We start from the raw sequence: 25,329 nt of genomic DNA, 5'->3' as shown, positions 1-25,329 counted from the left end.
TTTTACAGCTGTGTTAGTTTTGTTAAGAAGTTGTTTCACTGCATTACCAGTGTTCTTCCCTTTACACAACAGGCTATTAAGCAGGAGTATTTTTTTTATAAACTCTACAGAGAACTTTTATAATTACTGCTGCAATGTTTCCCTGTCTTTACTTGCCAGAGGCGAAGTAGGAAAAACAAAAGCTTGATGTGCTACAAATTAAAGATCCCACGTCCATCAGGCCTTGGGACTATCTGTCAGTTACAGGTACCAAAAGGGGTTTTGGTACAAAATCTGCATCAGCAGTTTACACTTTCCTCCACCCTCCACTACTTCTCTCTCCTGCACTCAACACACACCTTCCCCAATTACTGCAGATCATCATCACTTCCAGTCTCAGGAGGGCCAAGGCAAAATAAAGGAGATTGTGCGTGTGTGCGTGTGTGCGTGTGTGTGTGTGTGTGTGTGTGTGTGTGTGCGCAAGAATGTGTGTTTTTTTCTGGGTCTGTGTTTGTGGGAGTACTTCTTTGCTTCGCTGATTACAGAAAGCTGCGCCTCTACATCTACAAGCCTTTTCTATAGTAGCCTATGATAAGATTACACCAAATTAGCATAAACACATCACACACACATCCATGTAATAGACTGCAACGCTTGGTTAGTGTACATTGTGCAGGTTCCAATATCAGCCTAATTTCCATTAAAGCCATGCAAATGGGAAGATGGAAGGGAAAGATAGTGTAACAGCAAAGTAATTTGAAGAACAGCCACAAGGTAACTAGAAGCAAAGACTGTTCTGAAATCAATACTACAGACATTTACGTTGGTAGAAGATGCTACAAAGACTTCCAGGGCTAGTAATTATATTTCAAGTAAGAAAAAACTGCATGTTTCCATTCAGGACAGTGTGTTTTAATACACTGTGCATGTTTCGCTTAAATGTGATGTGAAGTTTTACCATAAATTATTTCCACAGATTTGAGCGATGGACTGTTGTGCAGCAAGTCTTCACTTGCACACAACCATTAATGTGCAGACTGTACGCACTGTGTATTTGCTTTAAGCTGGCTACAGCTGCATGTAACCAGGAGAGAACCTCTATCGTCAGCAGCTCCAGGTCATGACCAAATATGTCCTTATCATTTCACAATGCACAAATTTACTACCTGGATTTTAGGAAAGGCACCTTTATGTTAAAACTCATTTGGTTTTGAGGTCAAAGTGTTAGTCAGCAGCATAAAAATAAAACTATTTTTGCTGCCGTGTGCCTTTGCCTTTGTGAAATAAAAAGTTATAGCTGCGAAATTCACACACACAATAAAAACCCTAATACACTTGTGTTTGGCAGTGTACCTGTCCAAGCATTCACAGGCCGTTATTAAATTAATCATTTCGAGGGAACAAGAAGACCATTTCTCTCTACAAAAGCAATATCAACTGAGCAATGCAGGATTATGGGTTTGGGTTTATGAGGAGCTCTATTTGAGGGATACTGCAGGTTGTCAGGTTCATGTTCTGCATGTAGCAGCAGGGGGGAGTCATTTTCCTCTGGCTCTTTAAACCAGATGAGAGCAATTGCACTGTAATACATACATACAGTATATATTACTGCTTTGAATTAAACCCTAGGCCCTTATATACCTCCCTGCTCGTAGTAAATGCCTGCCCATATCAGAGAGATAAAGTCACATAAAACACCCATTTATGACATTATACAGTATATAATATATTATAATATATATAATTATGTGATACGAAAGAGGAAAGAACAGAAATACTAGATGTTTTCTAAGCAGTTTTAAAATAAACCTCCATGCAGTTTCAAACCAAAATCACTTCATGACCAAATGATTTCTGAATTTTGGGACCAAGTCCAAGTGTAAAACATGTAAAATGATTCTGTAGTTTAATTATTTGTGTTTTAAGAATTCACTTTACAGTATGCCTGCCCTGTGTCACCTACTGTTTAGTGCTTAGTACGTTTCTTTCATAGAAAACAAAAGAACTTTAGGGCTGTGTGCACATGAAAAACGTCTGGGGATGCCTTGGTGAAAATCCTTCAAAAATGAAATGATTATCCTACTTACAAATCGCATGGACAGGAAATCACTGCACCTCTAACAGCCTGCCAAATAACAACAAATGCCTTAGAAGTTTTAATACACAGGCAACTAGCTAAACGCCACTTCCTGAAGTGTTTGAAGGTCTTGGCAAATTAAGAAGAGCCAATAAATCCTCATTAGAACATGGACGCACCTGTGGCATTGTGTGTGTGTGTGTGTGTGTGTGTGTGTGTGTGTGCATGAATCTATTTTGTTGCATCCAAGTCTCTGAGTATCTGTGTGTGTGTTTACGTGTGTGACTGACAGCCAGTCAGACTAAAGGACGGGATGACTGATGACTACCACCCTCTTCTTCGGCGTGTGAGGCTCCCACCACTGATAATGAGGCTAAAGAGGAAGGGCTGCCATTAATTTGACTTCACACCTCTACAGCGAGCAATGATTCGGACTTTGTGTGTTTGTGCGCGTGCGTCTGCCAGCGATACCTGTTTTGTAGTCACAGTGCGTTCACCTCAAGGTAAAATATGAGAGATCTGGGCTCAAAGAACCGGTCTGCAGCAGATGAGCTAAACAGAGCTCTTTGACACTTTCCTTGTTCAAGGTCCCCTTCACATTTTAATGTAAAAGACTGAATACTCATTTTGGCTGAAGACCAATTTGACATTCTGGAAGAGTTTCTCCAAGGTGAGCTACCACATCCTTCCATAAGCACTTTAAGGGACACTGGCCTTCGCCTCTGCACACACGGTCATCGAAGACATGAGCTGAGATACAGATTCTGCATTCAGAGCGGACAATTAAATCCTGTTTTAAGTAATGATCAATATTTACTGTCTAACTTGATATAATCAGGCACAGAACTGTAAAGATAATTTTCACACTTGCACAGCTGGCTTATATCAGACTACAACAGGATCAATATATTGCAGATTAAAGACAAAAACCAGGGCCTGTTCCACACTGATTATCCCTCAAGTGAACAGTCTGGGCCCATACTGGCCACCTTAATATTTTAGGGTTTTTCAGTAAAAGTGTTGTGTCACTGGGAGAAGTTGGTACAACCTGTGGGTCCGATGGACAGCAGAAACAGAGAGGAGGCTATTTTCAAATGTGCCTCTGCTTTTCAAGACATTTAACGAAAGACAAAGGAAAGGCTGAAGAATTCGTACCATGCAAACAAAAGGATAAAAAAAAAAAAAAACAGTTTGTAACAGATACAACATAATATGTCATTTGGACTATTTTAGGATGCAATATTTGCTTTTTTGTGCAGGATATAACTTGATTTAAAATATTCTTACAATTAAACATTCTGCTGACCAGCCTGGCCAGCCAGACCAACTCTATTTCTATTACTCTGGAATTTCTTCGCTTGAGATCAGAGAAACGAACGATATGACGCGAGCAAAGCGTCAGCGACACCAGCGAATGGCGTTTTTGTAGAGAGCATAGTGAATGACGGTTGTGGTTTTCGCTGTAAGAACATGAGAAGACACAGTGTTATCACCAGGTCTGTGCATATTCGTGAGCGGAGTAAACAGCAAAAAGCCATAGAAAGATAAGGTAGAAAGATTTGCAGACTTGGGACTGGCTTTGAGAAACGTTACGAAAAGTCAGGCATAAATCCCGCCCCATTGCAGATGAACGGCTGTGACTGGCTCGGCTCTTTTGAAACCGGAGGAACAGACTCTCTATGCCCGGGGGTCCAGACCCACAGGCTTTCACTAAGAAAGGACTGGGTCTGGTTGGCCAGGATAGTGCCCCACAACATTAGACTGGAATGTGCCAAAGACAAAGCAGTTTCAGTTTGGTGACAAGCTGAACGGTGAAGCTAGAAAACAAAGATGTTCTGGCCTGCTATGCATCAACTCACAATGTGCCTGTCAGTACTTGGAAAACACTACTGAAGCATCTTTTGTCCTCTAAACTTCATAACAGCAGCAGGATATAGATCACAGAGATCATAATTACAGTTATCCACACTGATAAATATATTCTGCAAAAATAGACCCAGAACTGAAAGTACGATGCTGTTAGTTATATTCTGGGTGGACACGAACTCTAATTGCAGACAAAACTAAACGTGAAAGTAAAGTTCTGTTCACTTCTAGTATTATGAAACCAAGTTTGCTCAAATCAACTCTGACAGTCTACAGTTACGTCCATATTTGTGTGTCTGTGCCATGAAACACGATCAAACTAGCAGGCCCATCACCTGTGATTAATCTTAGAGTGAGAATCTTTATTTTGCTTTTGGGGAACTCAGCTATCCTACTTCCTGTCAGCGCCCAAGTCTGTAATCTGCTGTGGACTGTTTGTTTTTCGCCGTGCTGAGAGAGAGAGAGAGGACCGATCAATGTTGTGAGTTATGAAATGACAATGGTGCTGCTAAAGGCAGTCTCTCAAACAGTGGCACAGCAGACAGACACTCATTTGCCCCCTTCTCCACCACCACCACAGATACACCACATTCATCACCCATCTCTATCTATTAGCCCCATAACTGCTGTCTATCTGCTCGGTCCAACAGCTCTGACAGCTGGACATCAGTGATATAACCCTTAGCTTCTCCTCCATAACAACAAAATGTCAGTTAAGTAATTTAATACTTCATGACTTGGTAGAGTAGGAATAGTCAGTAACACTCTGTTTATGATATATTTTGCTTCGTTGTAATGATACTTGATATAAAAACAAATTGCCAAAGGTCAAATATACAGCACCACTAAAAACTGAGCAGAACAGATGTCAATATTTAATAAATATACAAATTACATCCATCCATCATCTGTACCCCCTTAGACCTAACCAGGGTCCCAGGGATCTGCTGGAGCCTATCCCAGCTCTCTTTGGGTGAAAGGCAGGGGTCCACCCTGGACAGGTCAGAACATCATAGTATTAACACCCTGTGGAGTTTTTGAGCAATGTTAACAAATTAATAGTGTACATCCCACACACTTTAAACACTAAGCTGTCGTTCAGTTCTCCGTTTCTGTTTTTTAAAATTATGCACCGCATTAGTTTACAGTCTCTCCAAAATAAATACCTTTACAAAGTCCTAAATATTTTTCATTGAATGCCTTCCATTCAATACTTTCCAAGCCAGAGACTACATTTTCAATCATAACACACGATGATAGATGAACGTAGCTTGTTTTCTCTTTTTTTTTTTTTTTAAGGACTGATGCTTTTCTTTACCACAATAAGCCCGAGGCTCTCTCTCTTGATCCACCGAGCATGAATTTGTAGGCCTATTAACTCAACAAATTTCTGATTAATTATACTGTTCAGTGATGACAGTCAGACTGTTACACAAGACTTTCTTCCCACAGTAACTGGACTGTAGCTAAATGAAGGTTTTCAGTTCTAGTCTTCCAGCTTCGCCCCCTTCCTTTTTAACTTTGTCAATCATTTCTACCAGCCAGAGGAAGGAGAACAACACAAGTTGGTTCTCTACGCAAAAGAATATCTGGATGTCAGTCTATTCTTAGCTACAGAATTCCCTCCTGTGCATCCCTGCCTTTGCTTTGACCCAGTTTGGCCACTCTGTTAGAGGCCGTACCAGTCGCCCAATCTATGTTTTTGTGGGTGAAATGGTGAAGGGTGAAATGATACTAAAATCATGCATTAAAGTCAGGCCAAGGTATAAAAAAAAAAAAAAAACAACAACCCCAATCTATAATTTAAAAGTGACACAGATATTTGGACATAATGCAAAGAGGAATTAAACACGAATAATTAAAGTGACTTTTAAATTACACTCTTTAACATCTCCCACGATAATGGCAAATGATGTTTGAAATAAGTACATTTCTTAATAAAAGGCTTTGGAATCAGTTGTTAATTAAGGATCAATGATCCTCACATGGGAATGCAAATGAAAAAAGTAAATAATAATTAATAAAAATGTAATAATAAGTAAATTACCATTCTAGATAAAAACTTTCTGGAAAGTGATATTCTGAAAACAGTGCCTGAAGCTAAATAAAATAAATCAAATTAAATTAAAAAGATATATATTAGATAGATCTTGCTGAGGTGTTAAGACACTACCATGCTACAGTAAAAGGTCATTGGTTAAGTCTAAAGTCACTTATAATGACAAGAAATTCTACTCCTGTGACAACTGTCCTTTTCGTTTTAAACAGGCGTATTGGAAGGCAGCTTTTTAAGCCCTGGCCACTCTGAGAAATGTCTCCCATCGCTGCCATGATGAGAAGTGACTGAGGGATTCTTAGATTTATTAGCGCCCTGTGAGCCAGTGTCATCAGAGATTACGCCCCCTATCCTTCACTGTTCCACTGGCACATCATCCACGAATTTCAATTTCCCTGGCGAGAGGATGGGAAGGATCTGGCTGGCGACCCCTGCTCGTGACCCTGGGGTTTCACGATGGATAGGGGAGTTGAAAGGGGGGACAGATAGGGGATGCTCATGAATTAAGGATGACTTCAGCGGTGCGTTCAACTTTGGCCGTCCTGCCTCTATCACCAAAGAGAATCTTCCTGATAAATGTGCATCAAGGGAAAGCGAGACTGCTCTTCTTGGTTAGGTATTCAGAGGAGCCCCTGATCGGGTTTAACCCCGTTTAAACCATATTGGATCCTGCGTGCTCATTGGCTGGTAAAAGATCAATAAGAGCATCTATGTTTTGAGTTCACACGTGTGTGTTTCAAAGGGTTTTACTGTGGCAAAGTTCTTATTTTGCTATCGTGTATTTAAGATCCTCAGTGAAATAAATGCATATACAGGAACTGAACTTACATCCCTTTTTTCATTTACTGATATTATGACGCTTTAGGAGCTGATGCCTGAATGTTACTACTGTGTTCCCATATTAAAGTGTGTAATGTGTGTGTAAGAAACGTACTTACCATCCATTCTGAAATGATGATGTCCACCTTCTCCACAGGAAGGCTGACATCTTCTATGCGGCCCTTGATCAGAGTGATCTTGTCTTCCAGATGGTTGGACCTGTAGGAAACGTCCAGAAAGTCAGAAACATGACTCAGCTATTTTACATCACCTAGGATCCTTCATAATGAAGTTGGCTATTAATTAGAATTAATTGATTTTCTGGCCAATAGGTGGCAGTGAAATCTGTAAAACAATAATGATGTATTTTGATCTTGTAAAGCTGAAAGCAAACAGTTCCCCTCATTCACTTTTAGCTCTGGTTTGGTCTCCACCAACCAGGTGGGAAATACATACATTATAAAGCTGCACAAAGATCTGTTGTTTACAGGTCTTCCACTTTGTGTCTTTGCTGTTTGGTGCGGGTTAGATAAAACTTTCAGCCAACATCAAAGTCATTAACCATAAACTTTATAAAACAGACACACACAGAATAAATCTACATACAGTTTAAAGCAAACAATCAATAATAGCTCTCTGTTTTTTGGGCAACAAAACCTCAGAGTTGTCGAGATCTCAAGATACTGTCTGCTCCATATTTCAGTCTGTTCTGAGCCGGGGGAAGACTGTGACTGTGCGCCTGCAGAGGTTTGAGGCTCAGGTAGGAACCATAGGAGCAGTGCGGCTGTTTAAATGATCCTTCCTTTCAGACTTGCCAGTTTGGGTATCAATCTCTGTGAATATTCCATTATCATGACAGGTAATGTGAGTGAGGACAGAACAATTACTCACAGCGGGCCCAGAGTGCATTTCTGTAGCAGCGATCCTTATCTTGAACTGTCTCTCCCCTCTCAGCTGCACTGCTACCGCTGCTATCTCCTCCTCACAGAATCATACAACCCCACGCCCCTCACCCACAACCCATCCACCTCCTCCGCCTTTCACACAAGGGAAACACTGTAATCTCATTATTGGGGTAATTTAGAGGACAATGTCAGGACTCTGGGGACGGAGTCAGTATCTGTGCAGCGTTGTAGGTGTGTGTGTGTGTGTGTGTGTGTGTGTGTGTGTGAGAGAGACAGGAGAGAGGTTGGACATTTTCTCATAGGAAATCAGACTTTTCTAAACACTGTTGTGTGCTGATGATAAATTTATGCCCTCGTCATATATCTTTATACCTTCAAAGTGAATATTTGCATTCTTACCAAACATAAACATACAAACGTTCCAACGTCAGTATGATTGTCAATAAATGCAGAGCTCAAGACGCTTCAGAAAGTACACAGCCTGTTGCTTTTTGCACACAATCTTGTATTGTTAATTATAAATGAATAAATCTTTTTTTCTATGGGTTTATGTTTGGGTTTTACTGTGCCACTCATAGAGATTTGTCCTGAAACCACTCAATCATCAACTTCTCACGCTGAAAGGTGAACTGTCAACCGTCTTAGGTCATGTGCCCTCTGGAGCAAGTTCTCTTGCAGCGTTTCACTATATTAGGCTGCATTTATCACTCCCTAAATTCTGACCAGTCACCTTGCCCCTGCTGCTGAGGAACACCCAGAGCACAGTGTCATCTCATCAAACCAGAAAATCTGTCTCCTTTTACTTGCGGTCTTTTAAATATTGTTTAGCAAACTCCAAGCAGGCAGCCACATACTTCCTGCAGTGGCTTCTGTCTAACTACTGATTGATGGAGAGCCACTGAGATGGCTGTCCTTCTGGATGGTGCTTCCATGTCTGCAGAGTACATCAGAAACTCTGTCCCTAACCACAGCAGGGTAACTTAGTCCTGCTCTGCTAGTGGACACTCCAGGAAGAGTCTGGGTAATTTTAAACTTCGCCCATTTCACAATTATTGAGGCCACAGAGCTCGTGGGAACACTCAAGTCTTTAGAAATGGTTTTATTCCATTTCCCTGATCTAAGCCTCACTACTGTTTTATTGTGGAGGTCCACACATAGTTTCATGGACTTGTTTTTTGTTTTGTTTTGTCTGTGTGTGCACCTTTTTATCTGTATCATTAATTTCATTTGGCAAGGGTTAACTTCTGTCCAGGTCTAGACTCACCTCAGAGAAATGAGCATTAAATTAAACACACAGCACCATATAGGGCGTAATCAGTGAAGACGTACGAATACCAGTGGTGTCGCACTGAGAAAGTGTGAGGGGGAACGTTGCTGCTTGTACAGCCAGATGAGCTATTAGGGGCCCTGCTAACATTTCATATAAAACTGTATCACACAGATGCAGGACGCACGCACGCACGCACGCACGCACACACCAAAGAGCCAAAGAGCCAAAGAGCCAAAGAGCCAAAGAGCCAAAGAGCCAAAGAGCCAAAAGGCGACTTCTGCCAAAGGGCGACTGGCTTCCCATGTCATACTCCTGACTCCTTACAGTTTGGCAGTGGCAGCCTCATCTGCCTGGTTAATCTTTCCATGTGCCGAATATTCACCACATAGCATTTAGCATTGGAAAATATATGACAGCTAGCAACAGCACAGAAGAATTATGATAACTGATAAATGGAGTGTTTTTATGAAAATGACAACTACATTATAGTCTGGGGAAGCCTGGTTTCCTTTGGGCTCCGGGAGAAAAGGTCACTGCACTGTTTAACATTGCTGCATATCATTTTTTCTGTTTTTAACTTCAACTTCTAAACAGAAACTGTTACATAATTTAACATAAATAAAATTTAACACCAAATTAAAGTTTTCTCTTATTAATGTTTCTGAGGTACATAATAATACTACTATTGATGATGATAAACTCACGTTCAAAATAAACATCTGCCTCAGTATCCTACATTTCATGTCCTCATATTGTGTCCCAGTAGTTGTAAAGTAAAGTTGAATGTCACTCATTTACATAAAGTCTTGTCTAGTGTTCCCAGTTTTATGTCACATTTGAAAAACATTCTATTGGATAATCCATCAATTTAAAAAAGTATTTAGACATTATCCATTAAGGAAGTGACTGTGAAGAAGGGAAGTCACATCCAGCTTTTCATTTGAACTCGTTGACGGAGTGGAGACAGGAGATGGATGCTGCTGCTCAACCAACAGGAGCCACTTTAATTACAATCCTGATATTAACATCAAGAGGAAGTGATCGACGCACACACACACACACAGGCTAGCCCAAGTGCATGCACGTGCGCACGCACACACACACACACACACACACACACACACACACACACACACACACACACACACACACACACACACACACAGAGTCGTGCCTCACTTGACGGACACTCAATGACCCCAACCTAAACTTTTCATTTTAAACTAGAACAAAAAATTTGCCCACTTAATGTCATAAAGACATGTACACTTACACATATATAATAACTGACCCAAAAAAAGAAAACTTTAAAATCCCGACCTAAGCTAGCACTAGATTTAAAAAGGCAGTGTTTCTCCAAGCACATGTGTGTTTAAGAAGGGGGTAGGGGTGACAGCATCTTTCTTTAGCTGAATCTTCACCGCTGGCAAACATTCGATGCAGCCTGCATGACAACACAAACTCCTACAGCGAGCCAGTGGGCTGTAAAATTAAAATGTCCTTTTCCTTTAGCAAACCCTGTTGTTTTGCTCATACAGCACTCTCTTACATAATGGTAATAATAGCAGTCATAATGGCCCCTAACTCAAAAACGCATTTTAGAAGCAGGGGCATGATGAAGGCAGTGAGTGCAGGTAGAGGCAGAGACTGCAGAGGCTCTGGTGGAGGTAAATGGACTCCACTGTGGAGAACCAGCTGCTGGAAAACTGGAAACAAACAGTATCTTAAATTGGACTATATTAAAAAATACCAACAGGGGATCGTTTGCATGTTTGTGAGCTTGAGTATGGCTGCAGGTCTCTCTGCAGGGGAGAAGAGGCGAGAGACGAACGAGCTAGACCATAGGTGTAAATTAAATGCATTATGGCCGTGAACCTGACAGCATTTCTATTGAAGTCAACGACCTGCAACAAATAAAACGTGGCTGGAGGTCACAGGAACCTCTACTCCCACAGTCCTCTCCTGCACACAGAGGGAAGAAGACTTTCTGACGCCAAGGGTCACGTGACTCACCTAAGAGCCAGGTTTAAAAGGAAAAAAAAAAAAGTGCCTGTAGTGTGTGTGTGTGTGTGTGTCTCACCTGACTATGTCCATAGCCTGATAGATGATTTCTGATTGGTCGACCGATATGACCTTCTTGGCCCCGGCTCTTGCTGCGAACATGGACAGTATACCAGTCCCACAGCCCACATCTAGCACCACCTGCAGGATGGGAGGTGAATGCACAGGAAGGACAGATGATACATTATCAGAGGGCCCAAAAATAAATACAGTTCAGCCTGTGCAGTTTCAGGGTTTAAACCCCCCCACACATCTTCTCAAAGGTTTGTCACCATTAAGCTGAGTCACTTCACGACTGAAAAGCAAACAGAGGAATCAAAGCAGGTGGAAATGTCAAGCACCATATCTATTTTTATTGAAAGTACTTTTTATAAATTGTGTTTTTTCCTTCGCCTTTTTAAATACGACTCGGAGCATCGAGTTCAGATCAAATCAGATCTAAACTACAGGCACATGTAGTTTGTCCTCGGCACCTTCACTGATCACGCAGACGTGCTGATCAAACTGCTTCACCAAGTAACTTTTCACTCTAGACACTGCTGCTGTTCAGTGGGTTTTTAATGACCTCTATTTCAGGTTCCCATAGGTTACAGTTAATTTGTTCATCTTCGCCCCCTACTGGTGTTAAATGGCTGCGACACAGCTGCAGTGACGATACACCCATCTATATGTAACCCCGCGTTTATCTGTGTCTCTATTTAAGGCAACTTTAAACTCCCTCTAAACATCCCACTGGCTTTATGGGTTCACAGAGAGTTGCAAACAACAACAACCAATTCCTTTGCTCCTTTCTCCATCTTCCTGCACTTTCCGTCCACGTTTATGTCACCTCCGCCATCGAAACAGTCTGAAACAAGATTATCTTGTTTTCTGGTCTAGCTACCTCTTCCTGTGGAAGGTGACACTTCCCTCTCTGATGACTGCTTCACTCTGACAGGGATAATGTACATTCCCATCAAGACAACCTGCCTCCCTCTGCCACAGCCTTAAACCCAGCACTAACAGGCAGCCGACCATATAATGGATGGTCACAATACAGGCCGCTGCCTCCTGCAACTAAAGGCAATACAAACAAGAGGAATGGGGGTGAGCTGGAGGAGTTTTGGGAGGGGGAGGGGTGGATTGCCAGTGTCTGTTATCAGCACCCTGCAGTCGAGATGTGAGGGTGCTAATAAAGTCATACAGTGTTTTAAATCACTAACATTACTGTATTAATGTCACTCCTGCAAAACGCACAAACCTACTGTACAGTGAACAGGCTTCACTGTACATTCAACCAGCTAACTTGCACGCACGCACGCACGCACGACACACACACACACACACACACACACACGCACACACACGCACACACGCACACACGCACACACGCACACACGCACACACGCACATTAATGCATAAAGCATACTGTCATAAAATTGCATTTGTTCTGCCAGCTCACCTTGTTCTTGAACAAATCTGGGTTGTGGTACATGAAGTCACGGTAACTCTCTGTGCGGACCTTATCCTGTGGAGAGAATACCACAAAATAAGAACCAAACACACCAGAGCAGCTGGTACTGAGTAAAGGGAAGTGTATAATGAAAATGAAATATTTCCTCATTTGTGTTTTTCCAAGTTGTATGACTCTCTGTATTAGCATGCTAATGATGTGATATAAAGCTGAATCAACACTGGACTTCACCTGCTTGCTAACAGTTTGAGGTAATAGCATCTATGGGGCCTTTAGCAGCAAACATGTCAGACAAATACAACTGCAAGAACCTTTCCCTGGTGTAAGTCAGGTCAGGACTCGCTTCTCATCTAACAGCTAATGAAGAACGTCCACAAATCCAGGAGCTTCCTCGCCACTGGAGAAATGACAGTAATGAATGTGATATGCCTTAATGAAAGACCATTCAGTACTTGATTTCCACAGCCTTAAGAAGGCTCTTAAATAGAGTTTTCAATAAGAAAAACATTATTAATGTGCACATGACGAGCAAAGACTCGTTTAGTGCTCATTTCTACAAATAAGTGACACGGATTCATCAAACTTGGGCAAAGGATACGACCAATAACTCTCTGATGTATCTACATACAATAACACTACAATAACAATAACAAGACATGATACTAGTTTCAGCTTAAATCCTGAAAGCAAAAAAATAAATAAATGTATTTTGAATTTTGTCTCCCACCTCATTATTTGCACACAGCCATAAAAAAATCTGAGCATGTCTATTAAGAAAATGTTGATTAGAAAATTAAATCTAAAACTGCCCTCTTTCAAATCACACTATAAAAATGGTTAATTGTTTTTAGGCTTCATTCAGCTCATGAACGGACACTAAAATTCTCAAGTCATTAATTACCAGTAAGTTGCATGAAGCAAACGAAGACTTGCACTTTTTTCATATCCAACAGTTTTTTATTAATGAGGCCGATATTATCTATGACAAAAGTTGAGGTAGAGACAGACATCTAATTAAGAAAACACACCCTCTTCCATGTGGTCGTCTCTCTCAGACGCACAGGGTGCGTCATAGGTGATGTACTTTAAAGAGTTGACCACATTGTGCCGCAAAGCCCCCGCCACGTGTTTTCAGCCCCTCCTAAGGCTCCGATGGAGTTTACAGCCTGACGCAAACACACGACGCACAACTTAACAGTGCTTAGCACCAATCAGGACGGCCGACAGCAATAAGTGTAAGTACTGCAGTAAGTACAATAGGAAGGGAGGAGGCAGAGCTGCGCTAACACCCCCCCAGCCCCCTCACACTCACACTCCCTCACCCCCCCCCCCCCCCCCCCCCCCCCCCCCACCACACACACACACAGCACTTAAGGAGTGTAAAAGTTAATTTCCATGTATCCACATGCAGTGGCAATGTTGGCGTTTATTGCTGATTTGTCACATCTGAGAAAATGTCCTGTCCTCAGTTTCAGTGTGTGCATGAAGATCATTTTCATTTACAAGCTCTATGGAAATCCTTCAGCCAAGACGTATGCTGATGAACCCACTTTTACTCTGCAGAGACTGCTGCGCCTGGAGAGGAACTGACTCACAATATTGTGACAAGAACTGCAGGCCTGGTCAGTGTGTGTGTGTGTGTTTGTACAATTCAGACCTTCAGCATTTCCTCGTGTATGCCATAATGGCCGTAGGAACTGAAGTAGGCCTCATCTTCGTCTTCTCGGAGCTCAGCCACGGTGCCCAGGTTACCAGACCTACTGGTTTCTGCGTTCAGCACCAAACCCTGAGCCAGCAATCTGAAAGAAGCCCGGACATATCTGCATTAACTTTTTATATTAGGACATGGGACAGTAGGAGCAATCACAAAACAGCAAGCACAAACAACCTTCATGGAGGAGATAGCAGTAAATGTAGGATATGGGAGACGTTCATCTTCCTCTCTCTCTACCCCTCCCAACCCCACTCTTTCTGTAATTTTCCCTTATTGCCCCCCTTCCTACCTCCCCTACTCACTTTACCCTCCATGCTGCAGTGGAATTTTCCCTTCCCTTTTTATGTTTTCCCTTACTCCAAACTTCTTCCACAAGATACTCTAGAATACGTCTGTAATACTGTGTTCACTGTGTCCCCCTGCTGGTCTCAGGAGGGTACTGCAGAAGTAAAGCAACACACTCCACACAAGATACTAAGAAAAAAAACTTTATAGAGAACTGACAAGTCATAAGCTGATGTTATCGTACCTACTGGTTTTAAAAAATGTGAAAATGCAGACACTGTAACTGACTTTAGTTTGTGCAGGTCATCCATGGCTCTGGCTAGCGCCTCCTCAGAGCGCCGCGCTCTGTCCTCAGCGCCCTGTGCTCTCCGCAGGAGTGTATCGTGAGATTCAGCCCCAGACAACTGGCACGCCGACACTCTTGACCCCCCGCTGCCACAGAGCTCCTCAGGGTCTGCCAGAAACACAAAGGAGGAGACAGACAGACGTAAAATTGAGGCTGAACACACACTCACACACACACACAAACCTCACAGATCAAAAATAAACTTTTGCAAAAAACACGTGGATATTTCAGCAGCCTCTGAAACCTTGTGGGTGTTACGGTGGTGAACCACATATCTGAACGCAGTGATTGTGCAGCATCTGGGCTTCAAGTAGAACCATCAACTGCCTCTCATCAACTACCTGAATTAAATACAAAGCCCACAAAACATATCTTAAACCTTTCTTTCTTCACACAGCAACTTCCACTGGAGACTGAAAACATGTGTCCCACCCCTCTCTCTACAGAGACTTTTCTCCACACCTTTTTGAGTGTGGCCATTCGGAACAAATATAATTTGCTTCCAGATGTGTTTGATGACACTTTGCACAGACTGGTTTGACTGAAGTGCACTGAAACCTTTACAAACTTTCCATCTTGATCAGATCTGAGACATAATCATAAACAAGAACAAGAACCAACAACAAGAACCATCAAGTCCCAGCCTGGTATGAGTGAGTGTGTGAATATGTGAGGAGATTTCATGAGGTTCTTTGAATATCTTCTTCCACATAGTTTCAACTAAGAAGGACACATCTGTTTGACGTTCTTACTCACACAGCAGTGATTTAGTAAAAGATGAAAAAGAAAAATCCATTGATGGGAATTATTGGAGTTACGGTACCTGACTGCAGCAGGGGGTCATCCTGTAGGACCGGCCGCAGGAAGCTTTCACTGTCCCAGGGTAACGGAGCATCTGGCAGCCCCGTCAGAGACGATGCATCACATTTCTGTAAACACACATTTGTTTAGGAAAAGTGGATGTTTATTTTCAGCTGCAATGCAGTTATTTAGTCAAATCGGGTTTCTGAAAACCTCAGACTTCAATGTGAGTAGTGTGTGTCCTGTCTCCTCGTGCAAATCCAGCACCTGAAGTAAATCATATCTGAAAGCAACCACTTCTTGACATAAAGATGACTGTACTCACTGTTGACCGTATGAAGTTGATCATCTTTATGTAACTGTAGTCGTCTAAATCTGATGCAAAAAGAAGAGTGAGTCATTACGACAATACCAAATGATCGTCCGATTCCTGGGTGAGGCACAGAGCGACCGCTTACTGTGTTTTCTGATCAGGTCTACAAGATTGACCTGGTGCTCAGCTGTGCAGTGCTGCAGGGTGGCAGGTACAGAGCTCAGCAACCTAAGAGCAAAGGTAAGACACAGTCTAAAACATTATTCATCCTGGATCATGGACAACACTGTGACACACAGAATTAAGCCTAACAACTACGTCACTATTAAACAATTTGGGATTATTATTATAACACTTATGCCACATTACCCTGGTTTTGAAACAGGGAATAAACAGGAAGTGAGGTCTGACATGGTTTGAACTTTAGACACAAAACCACAATAAACTTACGAGAAACCGCTTGTCAAATTGGAGACATACAGTTGGGATTTCCTGTCCAATAAATTAAATTATTAGCTCAAGGTTGGGATGTTTGAACACACTAAAACATGTCATCGTTTTAGAAACTTTCAAAAAGGCCAGAAAGGATCATCAGAACCATCTGACTACTGGATGACTAGTCCTGACACTGTCCTTTATTTGTTTATGTTTTCATGAGTATAGGAAATACAGTGAGCAGGTCCCACATTGTCAGGACACATCACAAATCATTTGTTTATGGCAGAAACCTTTAAAACATCAAGTGAAGAAAAACATCTGACACTCATTCACCTTGTGTGATGCAAGGATTCAGTATTCAGGATCATATATGAGGTGAATATTCAGCTTGAACTCTGAACTCTGGCCCAGTGAGCACCTGGAACACCTGGTTTTAACTGACCTATCACAGAAGAGACAGGTAACCGGCTGACAGTCCTCCTCCATCCACTGCCACTGCTCTTCCTCATCAATGTCATCATCATCATCACCGTCAGAGAGCTCGGGCATCTCCTCAGCAGCTGCTTCCCCCCCTGTCAAAGAAAACCTCGTTACAGCTGCATGTACGAGCAGGATCCATTAACTTATTGATCAGCATTAATAACCGTCACTAAACACAAACTTCATCGCGTTACACATTTTCACCAGCGACAACAAGCGTTAGCATTTCTGAACAGCTACAGTCCAGGTGTTACAGTTACGCTTTCAAACACTCACGTGGGTCTGTGGACTCCGCCATGTTGTCGCCTCGGTGTCTCATGGACTTCCTGGTGACGTCGGTGACGTGGAAGGGGGCGCCTCTTTACGCAGTCATGAGACGCACCTGCAGGGAGACGCCACAAGGTGTCGCCAAAGTACAATTATGACACATGTAATGATCGTACAATTTCAGCTTTTAAATAAAAGACAGAAAAACAAATAAAACAGAAAAAAGCCTCTAAACTGTTTTTAACACACATTCACTTTTTACTCCACAAGCACAAAACTTCATTATTTAAAGTTGATTTTATTAAGTACAGTTCAAGTATATTTCCAATGAATGCTTAAAGTCACTAAAAGTACACTAATATCAATGTACTTCTAACATATCTTCATTTTTAGTTTATGAAAGTACTTTAAGTACTTGCTTGAATACTCTTACACCTAAAGTACTTTATTTAAGTACTTTAGGTGTAAGAGTACACAAATAGTTCATATCTAGGTTTAATCATGTACTGCAGCTCTACTGTGTACTGAACGTACAGGTACTATAAGTCCAGGTGAAGTTATTTAGAAGGTGAATCAGGGCAACCAGACTTTTTGTAGTTAAGCCAAAGTGTTTCACCTCTAATCCGAGACGTTTCTTCAGTACTAGTTAAATAGACCAATAGTACTAGTTAAATACTTCTCACGAATATTGTAGTTTATGAAAGTATACTGCTAATAAACTTTGATGTATACTGTTAGTTTGCTACTCACATCACTTTTATTTTAGGTACAGTCTGCACTTCTTTTGGTGTAGTACACACTGCTACACTCTACTGATTTAAATCTATATATGTATTTCACAATATAACTAAGCTGTACCAAATACTGGCCTCAGCATGAAACTATGACAACTTTTAACAGCTTCGTGGTTTTGTTTTGTTTTGACGAGGCCACAGGAAGCTCAGTGGGTTAAATGCATCAATGTCATTAAGAAGAAGAAGAAGAAGAAGAAGAAGAAGAAGAAGAAGAAGAAGAAGTACTTTATTAATCCCCAAGGGGAAATTCAGTTGTTACAGTAGTTATTCTAATTTAAGGTTATTAAATTTAATATTATTTAAATTATATTAATTCATAGTAAATAAAGTAATTAATGTAAATGAAACAAAATTAAATTAAAGATTAAAGTAATTATGTGGACAACATTAACTAAGCTGAACTTTAAGGTACTAGCTACACCTTTGGTAAACTGATAGGAGGAACTGAACTAACAGAGCAGTGTTGTAGCCAGAGATTTACAGTATTTATTAGTACTTATTACAGTATTAGTACAGTATTTATTATTTATTAGTAGACTTGCTCCTCTTGCTACTAGTGGTTCATTTCTACACATGTATTATTTACTCTGAGCTATTCCCCCAAAACCAAAAAACAAATACTTAAATATCATAGATTCTGCTTATCAGTCCAATTCATTATTAATCCCCTTATTGATTCCCGATCAGTTTTCTGTGCAGGAGACAAACACTAGAAAGCACAGAGTAACCACATTGAGTCACAAGAGGGCGCTGTCAGGTTGAAGCAAGTTTATTTGAATATCATCTGAGAAAACCAAAGGCAGTTTGAAACAGCTCAAAACTAAAATAAAAGCAGAAACTTTAAGCTGTTCAATATTCAGATGTTAACAGGAACTCAAGCTGGTTATATCACATTGTTTGGTAATAATGTTCTGGTGTTTCCACCTTCACTAAATTCTACACACACATTAAATTTCAGAGCCACCATTTAGCTTCAGAAACAAATTCTGTTTTACTTGTTGATAGAAAAACGACCTTCAGTAGATCAAAAAGCCCAGAAACAGGCCCCTGACGGAAACAAAACTGCATCATTCAAGACACTAAAGATTAAGATGAAACAGCTTCGTGGCTTCACACGTTGTTTTCTCCGTACACAATCTGGGAGACCGGGACTTTCACAAAAACAGATTTTGGTTTTCTTAAAAAAGTTCTTTGATAAATGCATGTTAACATTCAAGTAATGTGGAATATCCTGATGATATGAGTATTTGCACTATGCAGTCAGCTTTGTACAGTATATCTTCCAAATTATCTGAAAAGAGAAAAAAAGAAAAATGATTAGGACTTTAAAAGTATTTTAATCTGAACCTTCACATTGATTAAGGATATCCATGGTTATTTTCTGTGTTTTGGCTGTTTCTACACAAATTCTATACAGAGACTAAAACCAACAATGACCTTTGTGTACTCACTGTAACGTCTGTGAATCTAGTACCTGGTCTATCTTATTTGTCTGTGCCTCCACAACTATTAACAACTCACCACGGAGTTTCACTGCAGCACAGACGTGAGACATCTTATTTAAAAACAAGCTAAAACATAAAAGTGCTAAAACATGCCATTATTTTCCAAGCAGAAACAGTCAACTGTGTTCATCTGTGTGACCTCTGCCCCGTCTCCACTCATTAGTTTGAATCATACGATACTGGATTATTATTATATTACAAATATATTATAATAATATTCCATTAAAAATCATGTATTTCTTTTTCAGACACCAATGGAGGTTGACAGCACAGACAAATAAGCTAAATGCGGCTCTGGCTTCACATATATTGCAAAATTCACGGCTGTTTTTTAGTGTCGACATGAGATTATGGAAAACAAAACAAACACAAAGTTTAACAAAGAAAGTTTACTTGAGTATCTGTGTAAACGTGTAATTGTTTTCTCACCGTAGTGTATTTCCTGCTCTTTCTTATTTCTCTGCTGCACTTTTTCCCAGACTGACAATGTCTTTGTTCTCCAGGATCTCTGTCTTCTGCTCAGGCTGAAGCAGAGTGTTTGACACCATCGCCTTTGCCACCATTTGGATCGGGACGGACATAGACGAGGAAAAGGCACCAAAGAATTTGCGGGCCAGCCACTCGCCGGGTCGACTCTCCTGCCTGTCTACCAGCAAAACGCTATTGGAGGAAAACACAAAGCTGCTGATTCACAGATCGCATTGGTCTGAACCGAGTCATTAAATAGTAAAGAACCACTTCATCCACCATGTTTGAGATTAAAGTAAATGAGTCTACTCACCCGGGTCTGTAAATAGCATATCTGTCAAAACCCAGTGCCTCTACATCTGCTTCCACTTGTCCCTGGAAGAAAATCCACTCACGTTAATCTTTCACCGAGGGTTTCTTGTCACTATTTGATCCTGCAGAGAAGCTTTAGATGAGGTAATAGTAGATTTCCGTACGTGGGATACAGTAAAGAAAGTAAATAAAATACCTTGACTTTGAGGTATAAGAAGTTGCTGGTTTTATCGGCTCCTCTGGACGACTCTAGGTGGAACTGTGTGCAGCCTCCTGCCTTGGCGAGCTCGGCAGATTTTAGAACATAGTCATGATCAACACGGATGAATCCTTCCTGAAATAAAATAAAAACATTGTCATGTTTGGCACACTTACCTGTAGATCGAAAAAATATAAACATTTGCATTTTCATTCACAAGCTAATTAGAATCAGCAAAATTATCCATCTATTATCTATACCCGCTTATTCCTTGACCAGGGTGACGTGTATGTAGGCATGGGTCTAATTCAGGACTATTTATCTTGCGTGGGTTTTCTCCAGGTCCTCTGGTTTCCTTCCACAGTCCAAAAACATGTATGTCAGGTTGATTGGTGACTCTAAATTGCCCATAGGAGTGAGTGTGAGTGTGTGAGGTTGTTTGTCTCTATGTGGCCCTGTGATGGACTGGGGACCTGTCCAGGGTGGACCCCTGCCTTTCACCCAGAGAGAGCTGGGTTAGGCTCCAGCAGATCCCTGGGACCCTGGTTAGGACTAAGGGGGTCTAGATGATGGATGGACAGATGGATGGAATAGGGGAGCACTGTGAGAACCCTCACAGGCTACTGGTGTGCATGTTTTGGATCAAACTGTCAGAAACAGTCTGTATGAGGGCCTGATGTCCTGATGTCCTCTTGTATGACCTTTGCTCTTAGCCCAGTCCACCAGAACTGACAGATTCACCATCTTCAAAACCATTGAGCTTGACTGGTTTGGTGGTGGCTCAGTAAAGGTCTGAGGAGGCACATTGTTGGAGGGCCACACAGTACCCTGAGCGCTGTAAAGGTCCTAGGAAGAAATCCTCAGAGTGACTGTCAGAGCTTATGCTGGTGCAGTGGACCCTGGGTGGTCCTGGTGCAGGACAATGCCCGGCCTCATGTGGCCAGAGTGTGTAGGCGGTTCCTGGAGGACTATGGCATTGATGCCATTTACTGGCCCTCACGTTCCACTGACCTACAGCACCGTGCAAAGGTTTTAGACACTAAAAATACACAAGTGGGTGCTTTTAAGAAAAATGACATCAATAGTGTTTTCATGTGTCAGTGAACTTCATCCAAAGTGCAGTAAAGGGAACCAATACTAAATCTAATCAGTATGTGCAGCTCTCCCCTTTTAAACCAGCAGCAGTTCTCTATGGTTGGACCTGCTCACAGTTTCTCCTGGTACTTTGGAGAAGCTTCTTCTGTAGGTTCAGGCTGTCCCAGTGTTTCTGCCCAGATCAGGACTCTGTGGGGGTCAGACCATCTGCTGCAGGACTCCTGGTTCTTCTGGTCTCTAAAGATAGTTCTTCAATAACTTTAGTGGGTTCTTTATGAGCCTGTTGTCCTGAACAATGAATCTGGGATCAGTCAGATGTTGTGTGATAAGAAAGTGCCTAAAACTTCTGCATAGTGCTATAAATCCATTAAACATCTACAGGACATTATATCTCAGTGCATCTGAGGGCACCAAGTACCACCACAGACTTTCCACAAGCTCACTGATGCCCCGATCCAGGTCTAGGAGGAGATTCCCCCAGGACACCAACCAGAACCCATCAGGAGCACGCTCAGGTAGATCTCAGTCACATTATGAGTTGCTGTGATGAAGCCGACCAGATTGGATGAGCCTGTGATTTCACATTTTCCTTTTGATTTTGAATTTTGGTTTCCATTGACTGTTATTAAGTCATTTTGTTCTGGACAAATTACACAACGTGCATTAGTACAGATGTTCAACTTATCCTGTTTGTCAAGATCAGATGTGTGATCGACGTGTTCCCTGTTGTAAGTGTTTATGAACAGTATGTCATCATCTTTGGACAGAACAAAATGATCATATTGTCTAATCAGACAGAAGTCAAACTCTTCACTCTGAACGCATTAACATTTTTGGAACTGGTTCCATTTGTGAATGTACTGCAGTACTGTAAACACGTCACACTGCTGATTTCATGATTTAAGATTAGAGAGTATTAACTGCTCCTTCATGATGACACAGCTTATTTTTTAGAAACCAGGTGTGCATGATGCAAAGTGGGTCGTCCAAGCTGGAAATTAATCCCCAACCAGTACTGCCCTGAAAATAAACGTCTCTGTTCCTGCTACTTCATGACAGTTATGGAGTTTAACTCACAGCTCCTGCTTTTGCTCTGGTTGTTCCCAGGCAGCAGTAGCCGACATCATGGCCCTGGAAGGCAGCGGCATAGTCCTCGAGCTTCTCGAAGTCCACCACCTCCTGCACCTGGAACCAAACACACCGTCAAGCAAACTGTGACGCTCATACGTCTCGTTGCATGTGGGCTCAGTCTACTGACCAGGTTTTCATAGGCTTTGCCCTCCAAGGTGAGTGGTCTCCGTCCAATGAGAGTAATCCTGGAGAAGAAGCCGCGCTGCAGCAGCTCTTGAAGCAGCACCTTACCCGTTTCCCCAGAAGCACCGAGGATAAAACAGCTTTTATTCTGCTGCCTGAATGTCTCCTCCAGAGCTGCCGTGTCCTGGTTCATGCTGTGCACCAAAACAAACGAAAGAGGAAAACATTTTGTGTTTTTGCTCCTCTGTGACTCTACAGGCCACTGAAGCTCCCATTAACCATTAACGCCGCATCATTATCATCACACGCAGCCGAATTAACCCGATTACTCTTCTTACCTGGCGTATTTAATCGGATCAGCGTCGTCAAAATAATTCAAAACCGCTGCAAGTACCAGAACTAGGAGGGCCAGGAACAGGGCTGTTTTCCCCAGAGTAGCGATCAGCTGTGTGATAATTGTCATTGCTGAGAGAAAACACCTCAGCGCTTCCTGGTTGAGTCACTTTAACCTCGATCCAAATAATCTGGACGGAAATATTGTCACCGTCATTATGACTCGCTGAACAAGCTGAGAATGCGACTGTGCATTTTATTTATTTGAGGTGCAATGAAGTAATAACCTCTAAGAAAAGGCAGATCAACATTTACTGCTCTCTATAACAACATGCAACGCGTTTGGACAGCGCATGCGCACTTGAGGTAACGCCCTATGAAATATCGTGATGTCCCACATGATGATTTGTTTTATCCAGCCTGGTGATTAAGCCCATTACCACACAAACAGTGTCCATCTGTGGTGCTCAGTCGCTTTCTTGTTTTGACACAGTGAACCTGGCACCACTTTCTGATTAGGCACCAGCTGTACGTACGGATTTATACCCACTAATCTGGCAACCCCAAGTTGTCTGATACGTAAAACATTATGAAATAAGACAAGATAAAATAACGTAAGATAAGACAAACCGTATTAATCCTATGTTTTATTAACCATTAGTGATTTTGTCCACATCTGTATCAGCCCTTACAGATGTGCCTTATCAGAAAACAATAAAGTTAACTGGAGTCTCGTTTATGTTGTGGATCAATATTTAAAGTCAGGTTCAATAAGAGTCCTACTAGTATGGATTCAGAATAATGGAATAAAACCATGTTTTCATTCATGTTTGTATAGAGCAGGGCAGAACCTAATTCTGTATTAATGGTAGATCACTTTACACAAGTTCAATAAGATGATTATATATAACTAAAATATTCTATAACCTTATATATACCCTTTTACTGCCTTATTGCACCATTTAAAAGCATTTTGTTTAAGGTGCTGCCCATGGAAATAGACATAAACAATCAGATTCAAACAGCAACTTTCAGGGGTCATCTAGGATTCTGGCAGCTGTGTCTTGATGATTGAGGTTCTTTTGCAGTGGCTGGTTCTGGATCTTTGGTTAACCACTCCAGAGGCCTTAGCTTTTCTAGTTTTGGCACAGGCAACAGGAAAAAGAGTGATGGAAGCTGTTAACCCATCAGACGCTGTGTAAAAAATAAAGTGAAGGGCGTTTAAATGTACTTAAATGTTCCAGAGAAGTTGCAGCAAGTTGTCTGGGATGGCAGCACTAATGTTTGATTTGATCAAGAAAATCGGGCCTGGACTCAAACCCTGGAGCCAAACCCTGAATAATGTTTTTGCCTTTTGAAAAAGCTGCAGGGGGTTTCATTAGCCAAAACCGCCACACAAAGAAAGCAAGTGCAGTCACATGCAATGAATTCATCAACGCCTCATGTTTTTAACACCCCCGCCACTTCGAACACAAGGCATCGACCCAATCTAATAGAATATGATGGAGCCAGGGATGATCCTTTAAAGATGTCAGCAGTAAGAGACAGAAAGAAAAGAGGCTGAGGCTGAGAGAAGAGGCCTTAAACTGGCACTCTGCTGAAATGAAATGTCGCCTCTTTGTTCCTTAGCTGCGGGTGCTAATTGGGCCTAGCGGCGGGGAGGAAAGCTGCCGCTGGGCTCCTGTCTGTCGCACCTGTTGAGTCATTGTCTCTCACATTGATCAGACAGGAAGTTGGAGTAAGAAGGCTTATGCCTCACTGGGTGCGTGGCAGAAACGTGGTTCAATTTCCTTTTAGTGCTCCACTGCTGGAGACTGAAATACCAATGGTGGTCAGTGGTCAATTGCATTTGAACATTGATTAGCCTGCACTAAAGGACATATGGATCATAAAGAGTTAGTTTTTATTGGCTTGTTCACATACTTTATGCTTCAGTCACTGTCCCTCCTGCTTTTCCTCAACATTGCATATGTGTGATATGTCTGCCATGAAATCCTATTTAGACAAGATTAGCTTTCAGATCATCCATCCATCCATCCATCATCTGTACCCCCTTAGTCCTAACCAGGGTCCCAGGGACCTGCTGGAGCCTATCCCAGCTCTCTTTGGGTGAAAGGCAGGGGTCCACCCTGGACAGGTCCCCAGTCCATCACAGGGCCACATAGAGACCAACAACCTCACACACTCACACTCACTCCTATGGGCAATTTAGAGTCACCAATCAACCTGACATACATG

General features: G+C 41.8%; 2 protein-coding genes across 3 annotated transcripts in view; both read right to left on the bottom strand.

The window, feature by feature from the left end:
* The window catches only part of prmt3 (protein arginine methyltransferase 3), a 49,517-nt gene extending 32,330 nt beyond the window's left edge, over window positions 1–17,187 (bottom strand). Inside the window, exons 1-10 of one of the 2 annotated variants that reach the window (XM_026320295.2) lie at window positions 17,141–17,187; window positions 16,827–16,956; window positions 16,092–16,174; window positions 15,959–16,008; window positions 15,656–15,761; window positions 14,775–14,940; window positions 14,145–14,286; window positions 12,476–12,541; window positions 11,053–11,174; window positions 6,917–7,016 (exon numbers count right to left, since the gene is read on the bottom strand). In XM_026320295.2, coding sequence (XP_026176080.1) covers window positions 6,917–7,016; window positions 11,053–11,174; window positions 12,476–12,541; window positions 14,145–14,286; window positions 14,775–14,940; window positions 15,656–15,761; window positions 15,959–16,008; window positions 16,092–16,174; window positions 16,827–16,956; window positions 17,141–17,183 — 1,008 coding nt within the window. In that variant the 5' untranslated portion in view covers window positions 17,184–17,187. The remainder of the gene's footprint in view (window positions 1–6,916; window positions 7,017–11,052; window positions 11,175–12,475; window positions 12,542–14,144; window positions 14,287–14,774; window positions 14,941–15,655; window positions 15,762–15,958; window positions 16,009–16,091; window positions 16,175–16,826; window positions 16,957–17,140) is intronic. The other variant, XM_026320296.2, reaches the window with a different exon arrangement.
* A 1,491-nt stretch (window positions 17,188–18,678) lies between these two features.
* htatip2 (HIV-1 Tat interactive protein 2) lies at window positions 18,679–23,438 on the bottom strand. Its single transcript, XM_026320034.1, has 7 exons — window positions 23,097–23,438; window positions 22,763–22,952; window positions 22,582–22,689; window positions 20,407–20,544; window positions 20,212–20,273; window positions 19,860–20,090; window positions 18,679–19,216 (listed from the first exon to the last, which is right to left on the bottom strand). The coding sequence occupies exons 1-6, from the start codon at window positions 23,219–23,221 to the stop codon at window positions 19,883–19,885; spliced, it is 831 nt and encodes a 276-aa protein (XP_026175819.1). The 5' UTR covers window positions 23,222–23,438; the 3' UTR covers window positions 18,679–19,216; window positions 19,860–19,882.
* Between the last annotated feature and the right edge of the window lie 1,891 nt (window positions 23,439–25,329).

The sequence above is a fragment of the Mastacembelus armatus genome, chromosome 3 (assembly GCF_900324485.2).
Source record: "Mastacembelus armatus chromosome 3, fMasArm1.2, whole genome shotgun sequence".
NCBI classification, from domain to species: Eukaryota; Metazoa; Chordata; class Actinopteri; order Synbranchiformes; family Mastacembelidae; genus Mastacembelus; species Mastacembelus armatus.
Note: the sequence above shows the minus strand (reverse complement) of the source record. Positions and strands in the feature narration are given on the sequence as shown.

Bases quoted from the DNA above. Each gene is read 5' to 3' on its own strand.
- htatip2 (XM_026320034.1), bottom strand. From the start codon at position 23,221: ATGACAATTATCACACAGCTGATCGCTACTCTGGGGAAAACAGCCCTG. The intron at 22,690-22,762 runs GTCAGTAGACTG...GTTTGGTTCCAG, and splicing joins GCAAAGCCTATGAAAACCTG to GTGCAGGAGGTGGTGGACTT. The intron at 20,274-20,406 runs GTATTTTATTTA...ATTTTCTTCCAG, and splicing joins TCTTATACCTCAAAGTCAAG to GGACAAGTGGAAGCAGATGT.